The 18,783-nt window shown below is 36.8% G+C and overlaps 1 protein-coding gene across 2 annotated transcripts in view; it reads left to right on the top strand.

Annotated features, from left to right (window-relative positions):
• The window catches only part of LOC105224079 (cell adhesion molecule 2), a 79,870-nt gene extending 61,308 nt beyond the window's left edge, over positions 1–18,562 (top strand). For both annotated transcript variants that reach the window (XM_049457763.1, XM_049457758.1), the window contains one exon: positions 13,780–18,562. In XM_049457763.1, coding sequence (XP_049313720.1) covers positions 13,780–13,952 — 173 coding nt within the window. In that variant the 3' untranslated portion in view covers positions 13,953–18,562. The remainder of the gene's footprint in view (positions 1–13,779) is intronic.
• The last annotated feature ends 221 nt before the right edge of the window (positions 18,563–18,783 follow it).

Below are 18,783 nucleotides of genomic sequence, written 5' to 3'. Positions count from 1 at the left end.
TTGCGATGATTGCTTTACAGAAATGTAAAAAAAAATTGTTAGTTAAATGTATAAGCTTATCAAAAAAGTCCTCAGCCTGACCGTAAATAGCTAAACTAGAACCAAATCCATATGCTTTATCTTTAACAGTTAGCCCCAATTTTCAAAACGAGCCCTGTCGAATCTTTAGTTTCTGAATTATATCTTTGAGTGAATTAATTTATTGTGAAAAAATGGATTCAAATGAATTTCGCCCTCATAAAATATTGTTTTTAAACGGAAAATTTTCAGTTGAAGCACAAATTTAGCTTGATGATGAGTTTCCGGCCAGTTTCCCAGGAAAATCAACCATCAAAGATTCGTATGCTGAGACGTTGAGACGTTGTGAAATGAGCACCGAAGATGGTGAACGAAAACATCAAAAAAGTCCACAAAATAATTTTGGATGACCGTGCAGTGAAGTTGTTGGAGATAGCAGACAGTTTAAGGATATCAATTGAACGTGTACATCATTGCATTCACGAATATTTGGGTCTGCGCAAAGTAAGTATCAAAAACCAGAAACAACGACGAGTTGATGAATCGGTGCAGTGCTTGGAAATGTTTAAGCGTAATACTTGTAAACCCAAGTTTTAGCGTCAATATGTTGCAATGGTTGAAACATTGCTCCATCATTTTACTTTGAAATCCAATCGACAGTCATCCGGTTGAACATCACACGATGAATTCGCTCCAAAGCGACGAAAAGGTTATGGCGTATGCATTTTGGATTGCGCAATAAATAATTTTTATTGACTACCTCGAAAAAGGAAGGACCGTCTATAGCTACTATCATATAACGATGATGATAAAGATGAAGTCACCAACAAACGGCCGCATTTGAAGAAAAGGAAAGTACTGTTTCACAAGTCAGTGAAAACGAAAAAAATCCACGAATATTTATCGAATTGCTTCCGCATTCACTCTATTCTTCAGAACTGGCTCTCAGCGATTAGTTCCTGTTCTCAGATCTCAAAAGAATGTTCGCTGGGAAAAAAGTTGCGTCGAACGAAGAGGTGATCGCCGAAACTGAGCTATTTTAAAGAAAATAACAAATTTCACTATGAAAATGGTGTCAAAGAGTTGAAAGTCTCTATAATCAGTGCATCGCCACTGAAGGAAACTTTGTTGAATAAAAAAAAACTAATTATGTTTAACTATGGTTAGCCAAGGACTTTGCAATTCACTTGTTATTTCGGATATGTTTGTTTACCGCACTATTGATCGTTGTTCCCAAACGACGAAGAATGAAGAAAGAGAAGAAGTTCAGCTATAAAAACTCTTCAAAGAAAATTACAACAAGAGAAAATGAGATATGCTTGCCGATTAGATTAGTGTTAATCCTTATTTGAAACTATCTCAATATGAAAGCCTGCCCTTGAATAACTGGTCTGGTATTTTGACCACGCGCTCCACAGATTTAATACAAACTCTTTTTTCAGTGGCACCCGGACAACAGTCATGACAATATCATCTTTACATACAAAAATTGTCATTTTTAATAAGCAAAGTGACAATATCTACGCAAAAACATCCAAGAGCCAAAGGAGAGCGCGGTTAGCAAATTACTTCTTTAAAAAAGTGTTTAAACTAGGACAAAATTATATTAGCAGAATATTTTTAAAGGCGCGATAAAGTAGCTAAGCAGTACTCTCTGCTATGGAGAATCTTTCAGAAAGATCCTCCACATAAGGCAAAAACCACCCTACAGTGGCTTAAGTAGTAGTTTGGTAACTTATGCCTATTTTCATGCCTTCTTTGGAGGGTGGCTTTTTATACAAAAATTAAAATGAATTATCTTGAATATATAAAGTGTTTTTATTTACATATTAAAAATATAAAATAAATTTATTTGAGAAAATTTAACACTTTGTTATTATTATTATTGTCACTCGAAGTTGGAACCTTAAAAAAAAATGAACGTGAGTGGCTCGGGTGATTTTGATTCTTGAAGTTATCTGAAATCAAATAATCTTGATTATATTATTCTATAGACATGTCATTCTGGTCGGAACTACCGAAGTTAAATTTCAAGGGTGAATAACAAAATGGCGGAATTTGAAAAAAAGTTCTTTTATTTTAGCAAAGAAAAGATTGTAAAATAAAAAGTTAGGGGTGAAAAAAACCGATAAGAACTATAAGTGTGTAGAACAGCCTGTTAAAATTTGAAAACTATCATCTGTTCAGTAGAAAATTAGTTTGGACCCGGGCCGTTCAGAAAAATAATGTTTTGAGAAAAACGCATTTATAGTTCAACAATTCCGAGAGAGAGGACTCCAAGGCGCTCTATCGTTATAACTTCCAAAATATTTCGAATTTCTGTCCAAAATTTTCACAGTATACTCTCAGGATATTATACTTTCAAATTAAGTAAAAAAAATTCCGATTTCTTGAACCCAAGTTACCAGACTACTTTCTTAAAGCAATATTCCTGCTTTCATAGCTATCTGTTCAGATTTGATTTCATTATACTACAATTTATGATTACACTGTCGAATACGTCATAGAAATTTGGAGAATCTGAAAAAAACTGTGGTTCCATCAGCGTCGTTGGAACAAATTAAGATATGCGTGTTGCCATTGAACAATTGTAACACCAAAACCTATATTTCCTTAAAACTTAAAAAACTCAGCTACGTTTAGACAAATTATTGCTCAATATAAAAAACTATTTATGATTTTCGTGGCTAATTGACTTTTGGAAGGTCTTTATTAAATCTCCCACAAAAATCTGCAAGTCCAGCGTTCCATTTCCTTTGATAGCGCTTCTAGTAAATATCCTAATGGAATCTCTGGCCTTCTTCGTCAATCACAGGAACAAATTTACCGGAAAGAAATCCAAAGAGACCCAGCATATATTCATTTATATTTGAGTAAATATTAAGCACCAAGTGAAGAGGTTAGCAATTATTTGAGGTTTTCACTGCGACTTAAGGTCAATTGTGCTTACTCCTCTTTCAGATAGGTATATTCACAAACGCCCAGCATTCTAACGAACTTCAGGAATTTGCTAGGCATAATTGAGCTGATGTGATCACTTTCCACATTAATAGATTCATGAGCCTTTATTTTACACCCCAAAACTTTATATGGCATTATAGGTTCATTTATGGAATCTTTGTAATAATAATTCTTCGATTTATGGTTTCTCGAAAATTTTAGGGAACGTTCAAAAAAATATCCAGCCGAGTTTTTCATTGGTCATTCAGTTTTCTTCTTAATTTTTGCCTCATTGAGTTCGGGGAATTTCTCTATCAGATATACAATTCTCTTTGGAAGCTTTGCCAAAGGCAGTTCGGCACAATGTAGGATGAGACACTTATAAAAGGACTGAAAAAAATATGTAACTGCCACAAAACTAGACGTGATTGAGACGAAATTATTATATATTGCTAATGAGGGTACACCAATACAAATAAATTTATCACAAAGTTCGTGTGACCTAAAGCGCATTTTTCTACTGTGTAACCAACGTATCTTTGAAGCAATCGATTGGCGGAAACCAATCACGCTCGTTGAAAATGTGAAAGTGAAAAGGTTATAAATAAAGTAAAATTCAACGTACCACATACACACATATATATTTATATATACGTGCATACATATATACAGTTGTGCATGCACGAACCTTTTTAAATGGCAAGTGCCAAGCAATCGAGTGGCGAAAACAAAGCTGCTGCACAAAAACTGTGGATACAAAAGCAACGCAAATAGCAACACGAAAAAAACTTAACTGTTGTTACAACGGTATAAGCTTTAATGCCCCTCTAAGGCGCATTTTTTTTAGCTTAAAAGGGTATTAAATGATTTAACTTGATTTAGTCGGTCAGATGTGATATATGTTCGATCGATCTGGACAATATATGTGGAGATTGTAACAATAAATCGGAATAAAAAGGGTGGCAAATATTGAGGCGGTATCTTTTCCAATACAAAAGGTCCCATACAAGGATGTAACTCTGTTCGAGCAACTTGTAAGGCAATTCTGTTATATCCTGAAGAATTTATTGGGAGATTATAACGTTGTTTTAGTCAATAACTCATGCCAAATTTCGTGAAGATATCTTATAAAATAATAAAAAAATTCTATACAAGAACTATATTTTGGTAAGTCGGCTTGTGTGACCATCAAAAGGGGGGTCTCTCAGGCTGTTTTGTTCTTTTCATTGCGGGTGTTTTTTTACTTGGCGGAAGGAGCTGGTTACACTTGGAATCTTCAATTGGCGCCAAAACAGCGAAAAGGTAGAAGGACTGGCGGGATTTTGTAAACTTGTAAACTCGCTCTTAACCGCGTAAGTGGTGTTTACGCCAATAAAGAAGAAGAAGTTCTTGAGGCAGCTAAGTATATATATAAATAGCAGACCAATCCTTTAAAAATTGAGGGACCAGTTCACGAATATTTAGCTAGACGGCCATGGCTATATCAACTCAGCTCATCACCGCCGATTATTTACGAGTATACATATTTTAAAGGACCACCGACGTTTCGTTCTGCGTGTTACAGATTTTGTGTCGGGTTTCAGGGTGTAAAAAGAATTGCATGAAATAACAATTTCAGCAATAAAAAGAACAACTACAAAAGCAACATATAATAATAGTACTTCAAAAAGCGCCACTTGCTGCTGTGTCTTGTCTGCGAAATGACCAACATGGTCAGAAGCAAAGTGAACAGTAAAACTTTTTCATTTGCAACGATAACAAGCGCACACTCGCACGCACGCACGCAGACATCCTCTGAAAACACATACGTACGCGGCGAAATAAAGTGGAAAGTCACGGAGGTTCGATGGAATGGAAAGTAGCGCATTTTCATTTATTTATTTATTTTATGTGTTTATTTGCTTTCATTGCAGTGAGTGTATACAGTGCATTTTCATTCATTCGCCTTGCCATCGTACGCAAGTTCGTGCTTACATGCGTGTGCATGCATTTTTATTTCACATATATTCACTCACCTCACCAACGTTCCCATGCATTCGCGCTTCCGCTGAAGTCACTCAATTATTGCTGCTCACTGCCGCTGGCAGCGGCCGTCGAGTGTTGCGTTGCTGCGGCATGATTGCTGCCTTCAACGTCGCCGCCACCTTCGTGTGGGAGGCAATCTTGCGAACGACTGATTGCATGTCATCTTCACTTGATCTTCTCAATCGGGCATTGGCTACTGGTATTCAATGAACTTTCGGCCATTTACTGCTATCTCATGGGGCAGCTGGGGTTTCTGTGGGATGCAATTTTATTGAATTGAAGAGACTCTTGAAAAGTACTGTAATACATGTGAGGTTATATGAGTAAGTTTAATTAGTCCAAATGAAGAACTTATACCGGAAATGATAACAGTATAAAGTAGTTTTATTTTAAATTAAACATTACTTTCTGATTGATATTGATAAAGTGATAAAAAAAAATACAATTCCACGTATTTTAATTTAAATACTTATATAGGGGTTTTTAATAAGAGCGCTTTTTAAATAAAACAAAATGGTTTCGGATATCAATGAAATTCGTTAATTCTGTGAAAGTACACTCGATGCCATTATATATGAAACTCGACTTCATTTGTATGGCCAGCACGGGCACGCTTGTTGAACCCAATTTTCGTCGGTTTTCAAACATAAATCGGCCGGTACTGTTGCAATTTCAAGTTCGATATTCGTACGCAGTTCATCCATCGTCGCTAGCTTGTGGGCATAGACCATAGACTTACGTAGTCCCACAGGAAATAATCTAAGGGCGTCAAATCGCACGACCGAGGCAGTCAATTGACTGGGCCATTTCGTGAACTAACACATTCACCAAACTTGGTTTTCAATAAATCGGTTGTGACATTCGGTGTGGCTTGTAGCGCTATCCCTTTGGAACCGCATATTGTCCTAGTCCATATCTTCCAATTCGGACCAAAAATATTTGGTTCTCATTGAGCGGTAGTGATTCTCATTCACAATAACGTGTTGATCTTCATTATTATGGAAGAAGTGCCGTCTAATGAGGCCGCCAACTCATAAACCACACCAAATCGTATTTTTTTCGGGATGAAATGGTGACTCGTGGCGTACTTGTGGATGGCTGCCTCATCAGTAACGTATATTTTGCTTATTGGCGAAGCCATTTAGCCAGAAATGAGCCTCATTGGTTAAGAGGATTTTTCGATAAAAATCCGAATCATTTTTATGTGGTTTTTTACCCCAATTCATGAACACACGACGGTCGAGTGCCTTCAGTTCTTGCGCTAATTTGATCTTGTAAGGATGTAAGCCAATATCTTTTTGCAAAATTTGACACAACGATGTCACAGGGACTCCGAACGCTTGAGAACGGCGTGTGAGAGACTGCTTTGGGTCTTCCACAATTGATGTGCCAGCAGTAGTAATATTTTCGACACTACGGGCACTTCTTTGTCTCACTGGCACGGAAACATTTCGTGCCTGTATATTAAAATTTTTCCGCTAAACGCCCAATTGTTGAACTGACAGGACGATTATGACGACCATAAATCGGACGTAGCGCTCTTAAGGTTGAGGCCACTGACTCGAAATTTCGGTACAAAATTTTAATAATGATGAAATGGCAAACCTTACTGAAGATAAATGTCAAAAGAGCATCATTTGCTCTCCACATCGGTCTACTTTTCTAGCGCCCCTATTGAAAACCCTAATCGTCTTTAAAATACTGCTCTTTGCAGTTAATGTCAACGATCAATCCAATTTTCCAAATACTTGTTATAAGCTTTGACTAGGATGGCTTTCGGTCCAGAAACTTTTGGAATTTTCCGTAGTTGGCTTCTTTTTAGATCAGCAATATTTTGAGACCCTATGACCCTATTTGTCTAGAAAAAGGCCCAGGACATACATATGTATCCCTTACGCTCTAGAGCTCTCTTTGTATTGTTAACGAGTGAGCTGGATCTAACGTAAAGTCGTGTTCAGTTTTTGTTAGATTAGCAGATGTAATATTGTCCGCAATGTAGGCTTCAAAAATATTTTCTAATGTCTTCAGAAGGAAGGTTAGACTCCTTATATATATTTATTTGAATAAAGTTGGACTCCCTTGCTCGCATTTAATATAAATACAGTTTGTCCGCAAAGTATTAGAACTGATTTTCTTCCGCCGCGAGTGTACTTCGGAGCGTGCGCGCATCGACTGAATTCAGTAGAGGGTGTTCCTAGCTAACGAACGAGCGGCCTTTTTGGAAAGCCGGGAAGAGGTCGCTGATGAAGACTGGAATAATGAGCAAATGTAAAACGAAAACGCTGTTCATTGTCTTTTTTGACATCATCATTCACCATGAATTTCTTCCTTCTGGACAAACCGTCTACGCCAAGTTTTACGTGGAAGGCCTTAAGAGACTCAAGCGAAGGGTCAATCGGGTCGGACAAGACATCGCAGCCGGTTGGAAGTTGCATCACGACAACGCTTCGGCTCACACCGCCTTTCTTGTGAACAGCTAGTTTACAAGGGCGGTGTCCCAACACTTCCGAAGCCGCCATACCGCCCAAATGTGGACACTCCAGATTTTTTTTGTTACCTTGGCTGAAAGGGCCGATGTAAGGCAAGCATTTTGAGACGAAGGAGAATGCCTTCCGTGACGCCTTCAATGCTTGAAAATCGCGCTGGCAGCGCTGCGTCGACGCAGAAGGAGCCTATTTTGAAAGTTTTTAAAGAATTGTTTACGATTGGTTCAATAAATTTTTTTAAATCGACTCAGTTCTAATACTTTCCAGACAAACAATGTAGGACCCTCCCCTCTCTCCTATGGATAGACACATAGACAAGCCTTAAACATCCCACGATATTGTGGTCCGGTATGGGACCAGCACTCTTGATGCATTCTGCATCATAGCTCGTACTTTTGAAGTTAGTAACGTTAGTAAATCCTGAAAAATGCGTGTTGACTAGAACTTGCAGTGTTTTCTCATTGCAAGCAGTGCATTCTCAGTATTTTTAGTACTTTTAGCCAGGGTTAGTCAAGTCGCCTAGAAGTAGTGCTTGAATAGTATTTAATTTGGCCTAGCTGCCGCAGTTAGTTTTCACTCAAAAGCTTCTTATTGAAGCCAAAGTTTATTCACATTAACAGCTTCCAGTTCAGGAACGAAAAAGTCATTAGTCATGGCTTCTAACTTACCCCATTGACTCTAGCATTATGACAGGCTTCAATAATGAAGAAATATCGACCAATGATTCCCTCTGCCCAAAGAGCATACAGCAGCAATTTTAGGACATTATGGAGTCTCATATTGATGACCTATTGAGGTTGTGGATTATCCAGAAACATCAATTTTGTTTACAAAAGTACTCATTCAACTCAAAGGAATACCTGAACAAAATTTTCTTATGAAAATCGGTATCGCTGGCCATCTCGTTATGGACCCATTCCAAATATGTGCGACGCGCTTGATGATCGTCTGTAACAGATATATGTATGTAATACCCACCACAGTAACTAGTTGTTGTTTTGTTGTTGTAACGGGCACCTAATTCTTCTTAGTATGATAAGGTTTGCATAAGTCTTTATCGGCCCCGAAAAGTGCTGTTTCGACGGGGTCGAACCATAGGGAAAAGGGTGTCAGATATAAATTTAGGGTTAGCTGGGCATGCAAAGAAGTGATTAGTGTCATGCGGTGATTCAATGCACGCTGAACATATGTATGTATGTTTAATTAGGCTTAACTTGCTACATTATCCAGAACGAAGCTGCGCAAGGGTGACTCTCGATTCTCGCGACAACTTCAACTCTTCGTCTGTAATGGATGTACGTCATTCACTGAGAGGGAGGCGGTGAAAGCGTAAATGGATCCACTGTTAATGGTGGTCAGTGCATGTCTGAAGTTTGTTTCGTCAGAAGTTTGGTCGGCGTATTGTTTTATGTCATCGTCGTAGTTGAGGAAGGAACTCTTGATGTTCCTACCTGGCGGTTCCGCTCCAAACAGTTGCATAGAAGGTTGATTTCTGCGAAAGCACCTCTGCTTGGAGAGGAGTTCATTATGCTTTTTAACTGGGAGCATACGGATTTAATTTTTCAAGTGTTCGATGGGACATATCAAGAGTCATCCTGTCGTAGTCCGGAGTGTAGTGTTCTGACATGTTTGTAGCTTCCTTGTCAGAGTTTCACTGCATACAGGCGACCATATTGATGCGGCGTGGTTAAGAACCCGCCGATCGATTGTCTTGTATGTTGCCAACAACCTTTCTATGTCTTTTCCCCTAACGCTGCCGGCTAGTGACTTGAGAAATTTGTTGCGGCTCTCTAGTTTAGCAATAATCGCGGTAGAGTGAAGAGTGTGGAGCACAGACTTTCAAATGGCACAGCTAAAATCTTAGAGGGTTATTGACAGTTGGAATTGTAACGCCATCGACTGCAATATTAAGTAAGGTCAAGTCTGTACTCCTTTGTTCAGCTTGTGAATTGGGTCAGTTACAGTATTTAGTAGAATTGACTGGTTAGCTACCAAAGGGATATATGTACAAATATTATATAGGTATTGGGAAAATAGTAGTAGCCTGAATATTTTCTTTTCATCAGAACTCGTGTGTAATAGCCTCATGTAAAATGCAGAAGTGGTTTGAGCGCTAAAAGCAAAATGATTAGTTGAAGTTTATTTTCTATGAACCGCAAATAAGGTTTTTGGTTATATTTAATACAAAAACAACTACTGAAAAATAATGCCAGATAAGAAAATTTCAACAGGGCTCCTATAATACTAAGCTCCATAATAAATTTAAATTATTCACAGCAGTCTTTTGCGTTTATCGTCGAGCCAGCTTACTGATCCTTACCGCATATTAAAAGACTACCGAAACAATTTACCAAAATTACTTTAAATTACGAAATAAAAACAATTATATTTCATAATTAATAAAACCATACACAGTGCCACAATGTTGCCAACCTCTGTAACTATCAAGGCCTTATCAGCCTTCTACCAGCCACAGGAAACTCGCATAATAATGTCGTATACTGAAATGTTTCACATAAATTTCCGCTCGCGTCAAAGCAATAAACTCATTTAAAGCCATGTACACACTGTCACAAATATATATTAAATACAAGCTGACAGCGCACAATACACTTGAATTTCAAAGAACTGTCAATGCCGCAGGAAGTTTTTGAATTGTGTCCAGCAATCACTCAAATCTGACATACCATTTACTTTGGAGCTGAGGGACACGACAGTGGCGGCATGTCAGTGTGTGTTTACTTGCATGTGCACTTGAGCATTTATGGTTAAATCCACTTGTGTGCACATTAAAAATTATTTACACAAGGGATGCCTGTGTGGCTGTTTATATCCTGTTTATTGACGCGAGGATATTATTAAGGGTTTCATTTCATAATATTTACATTGTGTTTGTGCTGTTTGACTGCTGGAAAAAATTGTCGACAGCAAGCCAAGCAAGTGTTGCTCAATGAAAAAAGTTAATATTTATTTAGTACATACATATAGTTATATATGTATATATAGGAATGTATGATTGTATTTGGCTGCCTGCCACTTTTTCCGGTTATTAAGAATGTGCGACAAGGTCGTACAGCCGAGTGTTTACTTGAAAGGGAGCGCTCGGTGTCTGTCAGTAAATATTTAAAGAGTCTGTGATTTTGAGTGAAAAGGCAACAGATTTTTTAGTAAATATTAAATTTCTTGATGGTGGTGAATTAATTGTGCTTATAAATTTATCTGTTCTGCAAGCTTTGATAGCATTCAGGCAGCATTACCGTAAATTTATTTGGACTATTATAACAATATAAATTCTGTAACTAAGTATAATTGGTAATTTCGCGATCTATTTTCAGTTCCTAGTAGCTTATCTACTCTCTGCTGAGCTTAGTTGTCGTTTTCATACATGTTTTCTATTTAGCGATTGATAGAACTAAAGGTCTGAAATTTTTTGATTCCTATCGCATTTCTAGCTTTTCTCTATATTCATTAATTTTATGTGATGAAGTTTTAAGAAATAATTTTCATCTAGTTATATACCAACTTTCCAAAGCATTCTTCATTAAAACAAAGGACCAACTTGTGTCTACGAACCCTAACTTCAGCTTGCCTTAGCCGTATCGTTACCTTTTCTGTGATACCTTTTCTGTAATACTAACTTGTAGACCCGTTGATTTATTACTCCTATATCGACTACTTTGCTAATAGAATAAACACACCATAAAAAATTATCCTCATAAATGGAACTCTTTTCTACTTTGTAACAATAATTTCCTCGAAAGGAATTCGCGTATATTTTTTCCGGCTACTCAAATTATTTACGGTTGATAAAAAATCAATTGAATGCTCTCCGGCCTACCATAGTTAAGTATACTCTTTTGAAAAAATTCGTTCTTTTTATGAAACACACTTCCCTTCAAGGGTAGTACAGTATTTATAGTAACCCTTCAACTTTTTGATACCATTTTTGTAGAACGATTTGTCTCTTGCTTAAAAATAGGCCTCGGTTTTGGCGATCAGCTCTTTATTCGATGGAAATTTCTTTCTAGCGATCTGAGAAGGGAAAATAATCACTGAGGGCCAGATCTGGAGAATACGGTGGACGCGGAAGCAATTGAAAACGCAATTCATGAAGTTTAACATAGTTTTTACTGACTCGTGACACGGGAAAACAGCGCTTGGTGAAACAGCACCTTCTTTTTCTTCAAATACGGTTGTTTTTCGGCGATCTCCTCCTTCAAATGGTCCAGTAATACTATATAATAGTCACTGTTGATGGTTTTGCCCTTTTCAAAGTTACACAGTGCAGAACTTTAGTCCGCTAAACCTAACCCTTTCCCAACTCAAAAATCTTCTACGGAACCACCGGTTAAGTATAACTTTGTGGAAGAGTCTTAGATTTTAAGTCTACTTTATTGTGCGGACTAACGGACGCCTAATCTATTGACAGATTACGGTTTTGTCAATATGATAGTTCACGCTACGCTGAGAGTTCTCCATTTCACAGCGGACTGACACATGAGTGTCGGCAAATGTTCCATCCATCGAGTATAGTTTTTAGTTTTTTCTTTGCATTTAAAATGCGAGGACAATAAAAGCATCCATTAGTTGAGGCTTACACCCGTTGGTCTTGCTTCTGTATTCTATGCCGATACTGAGGAGCTAATAACTTGCGTTCCTCTGCCTGGATATCATGGACTGGCTATTACTTCAGCAGCGTCTATTGATATAGCCTAGAAAGCACTAATTATTCGTAAAGTCGGTACTCTGTGATGACTGATCTTGCATAGAATTATATATTTTCTTTATTTATATTTAGTAATATACTTTATTTGTTTTTCCTAGCGTGCTGGCGTACCTGACTGCTTATTGACTTTAAGTTTTATGTCTAATGTTAAAATACTTCAGCTGCGGCTGTGAAGTAATCTAGCACTCCCAAATGAAGGAGGAGTTTCTTGTGGCTTTTTAAACCCTTCTCGTTTTTCGTTATAGCCACCTTGGTTACTCTATAGACGACGTCTAACTAAGTTATAGAGCTTTCTCAGAATAGCAATTTCTTCATTCCATCAACATACTAGCCGCCGCTTTTTCCAATTTGTTGTACTTCGCAGTTGTTTTTGCTCTGCCTGGTGCCTTTGATACACTCTAGGCTTGCTCAAACAGGTCTGTTTCAAACTCATGTTGGTTTCAGCTTTCCTTCTGAGTAGTGTTTCTTCTTAAGGGCTGTAGCCTTCGGATACGAAATTTGAGCTGTTATAGCCCTATAATCACTATTATGTATTGCTTTACACCTACCACTTAATGTGCCTGCTAAGCCAGTCGTTTGGGAACATAATGTCAATTGTTGACCTTTAATTTCCATTTTGGTAAGTGTTTTGCTTAACACTATTCAATATTGTGAGATTGGGCTCAGGAATTCTTTCATGATCCGTCCACGATTATTTGTTCACTTGCTCTCCACTGCAGTTTACGATGCATTAAAACCGCCCGCTTTTATCAACGTCGTTTTGCCCCTGGTCTCTAAAGACAGCTTTAAGAGGAAATCTTCGAATTATGTATTTTTGCCTTTGGAGGAGCATAGCAACTTACGAAATATTATATATCAGAGGCAAAGTTTTCCCTTGCAAGACCTTACTATCTTGCCGGTTTCGTGTGCGATCCATATGCTTTCCGGACGCAGGGCGTGAATCGCACTTAATATGACGACATTTATGTTGTCTTCCATAGTTGTCTTGTTTAGCAAATCGTGTGCTACGGCGCAATGATTTAAGTTTAACTGTAGTATTCTCTTTTTCTTAGTGATTCTACTACTTCAAGATACATATGACAAGTCGTTCTCAATACTCGTACTTAGTGTTCGCCTTCTAGAGCTCGCAGCTCGAAGAGTTGGTGTATGGCTAAGTGTCCTGTGGTTCTACAACGTGTGCAAAGCGAAGACCTATCTATATAACATCGGATAATAGGATAATATTCGCGAAGGCGAGATATTGACCACCCGATCTTTATCTTTGCCAGCTTAAGTGCGACCTTGGAATATGTGCAAGCAGGCTTAGTATCTGTGTTCTTATGCGGGTTTTCCGAAATGTATCATTTTATTTTTTTTTTGATGGCGATTGGGATAAGGGAACGCAATACTTTCTACTTTTAATTAAAAAAATTTATACAGAAATATACTTATCACTGTATTTGAGAGAGTATGAAATGTGCAGTTACACTTGAACTTAGCTCTTCCCTACTTCCTTTAAAATAAAAATCATATCAGTTCCACTATAATAAAAAATAATTAAAATTTGATCGCTACAATTGAATATGTGTTCTTCCCTCTTTTCAGCTCCCGATCACAGTAACTATCGCAGTGATGGGAAATCTCCAACCAACAAACACGATGCCGACTCACTGACCGATGATGTCATTCATGGTGCAGCGTGTAGAACTGCAAATGCGCATGCGCTACTGCGTTATGCAGCTGTGGCGATATTTATAGTACTTTGTGGGCGCGTGTAGCAGATAATAAGTTGATTTTAGTTGGTTAAGCAAGAATAAATGCTCTAAACTCTAAGCCAGATGCAGAAGAGAGAGCGCTGTAAATTAGTTTTTAATTTAAATTAAAGTGGAAATAAATAATATTAATGGAGATAGCTAGCAGTGTAATACAAAAATAAAAAATGTCAATAAAATTGATAGTTATTAAATATTAAACGCTTAGAAATTTAGACAATGCTTTTATAATAATATAATAAGAAGTAGTGCTAGCCGAAGCAGTATAAATAGTCTAAGCGAGCTTATGCTTTGCAAATCAGTTTCGTTACTTAATTTAGTACATAAATTATGCAAGGTATTTGTAAAATAATTAAATAAAAATTAATTCTTAATAGGCTTAATTAAACGTGGGTATTGCATATTTGTCAATAAAAGCAAAGGAACAAGAAAATCAGTGCAGTACTACTATGGGCAAAAAATAGTAAGACCTTTTAAGTTAAATTCCACGCGAAAATCCATTCGTCGAAATACTTTTTTCTAGATTGATATGACTGCCATTGATATCTATGCCAAATGCCATATCAAAATAATCAATAATTTTAGTAAAAGCTTATCTTTCTGAAGAAAATACAGCGAGAACGCGTTGACGACGATCCACGTCCAAGACGACCATCAACATCAACTTCTGAACACGCTAGAAAATAAAGGAAATCATGTTTTATAATTGACTATTAACAGTCAGAGGTCTTACTTGGACCATTGGAATGTCAGAAGAATTAGTAAAAATCATTTTGAAAGATCATTTGGCCTAAGAAAAGTGAAAGCACGATTGGTGCCAGAATCAACCAAATTTTTGAAGAAAACAGTGTCGTGGTAACGTCTGTGAAACAATGCTTTCCGAATACCAGGATGTCAGGAAACGTATTATTATTGGCGGTGAGTCTTGGGTTTATGCTTACAACCCGAAAACAGCCAATCAATCGGCCGAATATCGTGGTAATGTTGAGCCGAAGTCGAAGAAACCGCGTCGAAACAGGTCAAAAGTCAAGGTCAGTTTTCTTCGATTATCCAAATCTGGTGCACTACGAATTCTTTCCGACCAGCCAAACTGTCAACGAGGAATACTATTTGAGTGTTATGCGTCGTTGCGCGAAGCTATTCGTGAAAAGTGGCCGGAATTATGGGCCGACAACTCGGTTTTTTTTTACCACGATAATCTTTGCACTACATTGACTCTTTGTAAGTTTGCCGCCAAATTTTCAACCGATATCGTGCCCTGACAATCACATTCGCCTGATTTAGCTCTGTGTGACTTTTGGCTATTCAGCGAACTCAAACGACCGCTCCGAGGAATCCGTTCTGAGTCAATTGAAGATATCGAACGTGAGTCGCTACGCGCATTGAAGGCCATTCCGGAAATTGACTTTAACAACTGTTCCGAAGATTGGAAAAAACGGTGGCACAAGTGGAATTATTTTGAAGGAGATGACATAGAATTTAGAATTTTAAAATGATGAAGAAAATCTTGCTATCTTTCGCTCATGGTAGTATATTGTACTTAGTTGTAGGCTTTTTAAACGAACGCAAGCAAATAAGCCAACAAATATTAATGTTAAAGTGCATTTGTATTTTATAAATATATATATAATATATGTATATGATTACTGCATTTTGTATGTAGTTGTTGCTGTGCTGTGTTTCTCCGGGAAAATAACATAAAACATAATTGTTGCTGCTATGGCTGAGTTTATTGACAAAAAATAAAAAAAAAATAAATAAAAAAATTAAAAAAATAATAAGAAAATTTAGAAAGTGCATTAGAAATAATTTAAGTTAAGCTAAGGCTTAAGCTAAGCTCCGTTTATGAGAAATGCTGTCTGATCAAATTTGACCCGGACTGGATCATTTTCACTGCGCATGCAAGCGTGTCTACATTAAAAGCGAGGCGCAGGTTTATGAATATGTCGTCGAAACTATCAAAACATCTACACAAATGTGCAACGCATGACGCTTCAAAACTGAGCTGAAGTGTAAGAACTAGTGCTTGCTGAAGGCAAAGGTAAATGCAGCCCAGTCGATTCACATAATAAGTATATGGAAAACTAAAGTAAGCGTTGGCATCATTGTAGTGGTTCAGGAGCTTATTTTTAAGTTGATAATAAAGATTTGTACTTGTATTAAAATATGTAGAATATGTAGTCCGGGTCAAATTTGATCAGCAGATATATTAAAAATTTCATTTAATATATACTAGAGTATGTCTGACTAGAAGTCGAAAATATTATACGAGTATTAAGCATATAATACATGTGACTTGTAAGGTTGTCCACTAAGTTTAAAGAAATTGTTGCTTTAACTAACAACAAAATAATTACAACTGTCCAGCGACAAATCGCCAGAAGACCTGTAATTAGCACATAAATATGCTGATTCAATACATTCAGTTAATAATTTATGCATTTTGATATATTCAAATAAGTATGATTTATCAAAATGTCGAGTAGTTTTTCAAAAAGATCCGTTGGACCTTGTTTGATTCTACATGCGAGAGGCAGCGCAAACATCCACTTGAAAATTTAACTGTTAATTCAAAGTAATGTTCCCTAGTAAACTAGGTATAATTTTTTTCTTTATCAACAGCATTGCGAAATTCATAGTTCAAAAGATTTGGTTTTAAATTCAATTTTAATTTTTTCCTGCCGATCTTGAGTTTAAAAATTGAACAAAAAAGATAAATGCGACGAAATTTTAATTCTAAAATAATTTTTACATTTTTATTGACAATTATCTGAATTTTGAAATTGAAAAGACCCGACCCACCATATGTAGTAAAACAATTTTTTTTTTTTCAAAACTCAGTTCTTCTATTCAACATAGTTCTTTTCAAGGGCGATAAGTACACTGATTATAGCAACCCTCCAACTTTTCGATACCATTTTTGTAGCCCGATCTGTCCTTTACTTCCAAATAAACCCCAACTTGGACGATCGCATCTTCATTCGGCGAAAATATCTTCCGAACAAGCATTATTTTGAGATATGAAAACAGGAAATAGTCGCTGGAGGCCAGACCTGTTGAACATGGTGAAGGCGGAAGCAATTATAAGCCCAATTTATGGATAGTTTTCACTGACTTTTGACACGGTGCATTGCCTTTTGGAAACAGCACTTTTCTTTTCTTCAAAAGCGGCAGCTTTTCGACAATTTCGTCCTTGAAGGATGATTCAATAACGCTATGTAGTCGCTGTTGATAGGCCTTCCTTTTTTAAGGTAGCCAATATAAATTATTCCATTCCAATTATTCCAAATACAGCTGCCATAACCTTTGACTGTTGCGTTATTACACGCTTTGGAGCGGGTTCATCCTATGTAGTCCACTCGGATGACTGTCGATTCGACTTTGGAGTAAAATGATCAAGTCATGTGTCGCCTATTGTCACGTGTCGATGCAAAAATTCGAATTTAGTACGCTTGAGCATCTCCAAATAATGCTCCGAATTGTCAAATCGTCGTCGTTTTGTCACACATCAACGTTAAAACTCGGGTTTATTATGACCATTATTTCCATTATATGGAAAATATTTAAAAGAAGATCGCTTTTATTTCAAAATACTTTATGACGATGTTTTCTTTTGATAAATAAATATTAAGCGATGTTAATTCTTGAACGGCAAAAGCAGTTGTTTTTTCATCTTTCCAATGGCAGTGAGTACGAGGTGATTAGTGAAGAGCTTAAAGGTTATCTAATCCCTTCAAATTTTCGGTCTGAACATGGTATAAGGTTAGAACTAACAAAACATCATTCAATTCAGTCAGTTTTAATTCAAATAGCGCCACCTTTGTGTCAGGCCGGAGACTATTCGCCCCTTGACTTGTTATGCTTGGCATACAAATTTTTATTTTTTACTTTTCAATACTGAAGTTGAGATTAAAAACTATCAATATTATTAAACGCGTAGCTTTAGACTGGAGGAGAAAAATCCGACTTTGTTTTCCTTACTACCAGAAAAATTGTCTTATTTAATTATTACGTTTTTGGTTTTAGGCGGTTAGACCAGCATTAAACAGAAAAATATTAAATACTGTGAGATCTCCCATAAGTAGACACTGACAGGAACAGACTTTCGGATCGATTAATAGAGTTTCCCACTAACAAAGATCAAATAATGTTGATACCTGTCAATGTGCTTGGTTAATGGAGATATCCGCTTAATAGAGCGTCCGTTTAAAAGAGCTTTTACTGTATGTAAAAACATATTTAAAAACGCTGCAAAATTGTAATATTAATAAAAGCAAATAACAATTAAAATAAAGACAAAAGTTAGAAGCTAAAAAAAATTTTAAATCAAAAAGTCTAGTGTAAATAAAATGTTTTAATTTAATAAAATATATTTATTTAATTAACAAGTTTTACAATAAGCAGACACTGCTTCGCCTGCGCAGCGCATTTCGCCAAAGATACCATAAGTTTTTGAATACAACGAGAAAAATAATTAAAATGTATGTAAAATACTAGAATAAGTATTAATAAGTGTTGGGTTAATAATTTTAAGTAAACATTTAGAGACACACTAAAAAAAATATCAAATAAATACAATATAAAAATCAACTTAAAAGTTGCGAATAATCAAGGTAGGCTAAAAGAATTTGTTATGCAGTGACAAAGTGACAACATGATGTTCCAAGACACACTAGGTCCTTCTCGACCTGATCTTCCAAACAGAGTGGAGGTCTTCTTCTTCCTCTGCTTCCACCGGCGGGCACTGAATCAAAAACCCTAAAAGCTAGAGTGTTCTCTTCCATCCGGACAACCAATGCACCCACAGTCTCTTGGCTCACCGTTCCACCGCCAATGC

The sequence above is a fragment of the Bactrocera dorsalis genome, chromosome 1 (genome assembly GCF_023373825.1).
Source record: "Bactrocera dorsalis isolate Fly_Bdor chromosome 1, ASM2337382v1, whole genome shotgun sequence".
NCBI classification, from domain to species: Eukaryota; Metazoa; Arthropoda; class Insecta; order Diptera; family Tephritidae; genus Bactrocera; species Bactrocera dorsalis.
This window is presented reverse-complemented; position numbering and strand designations above follow the sequence as displayed.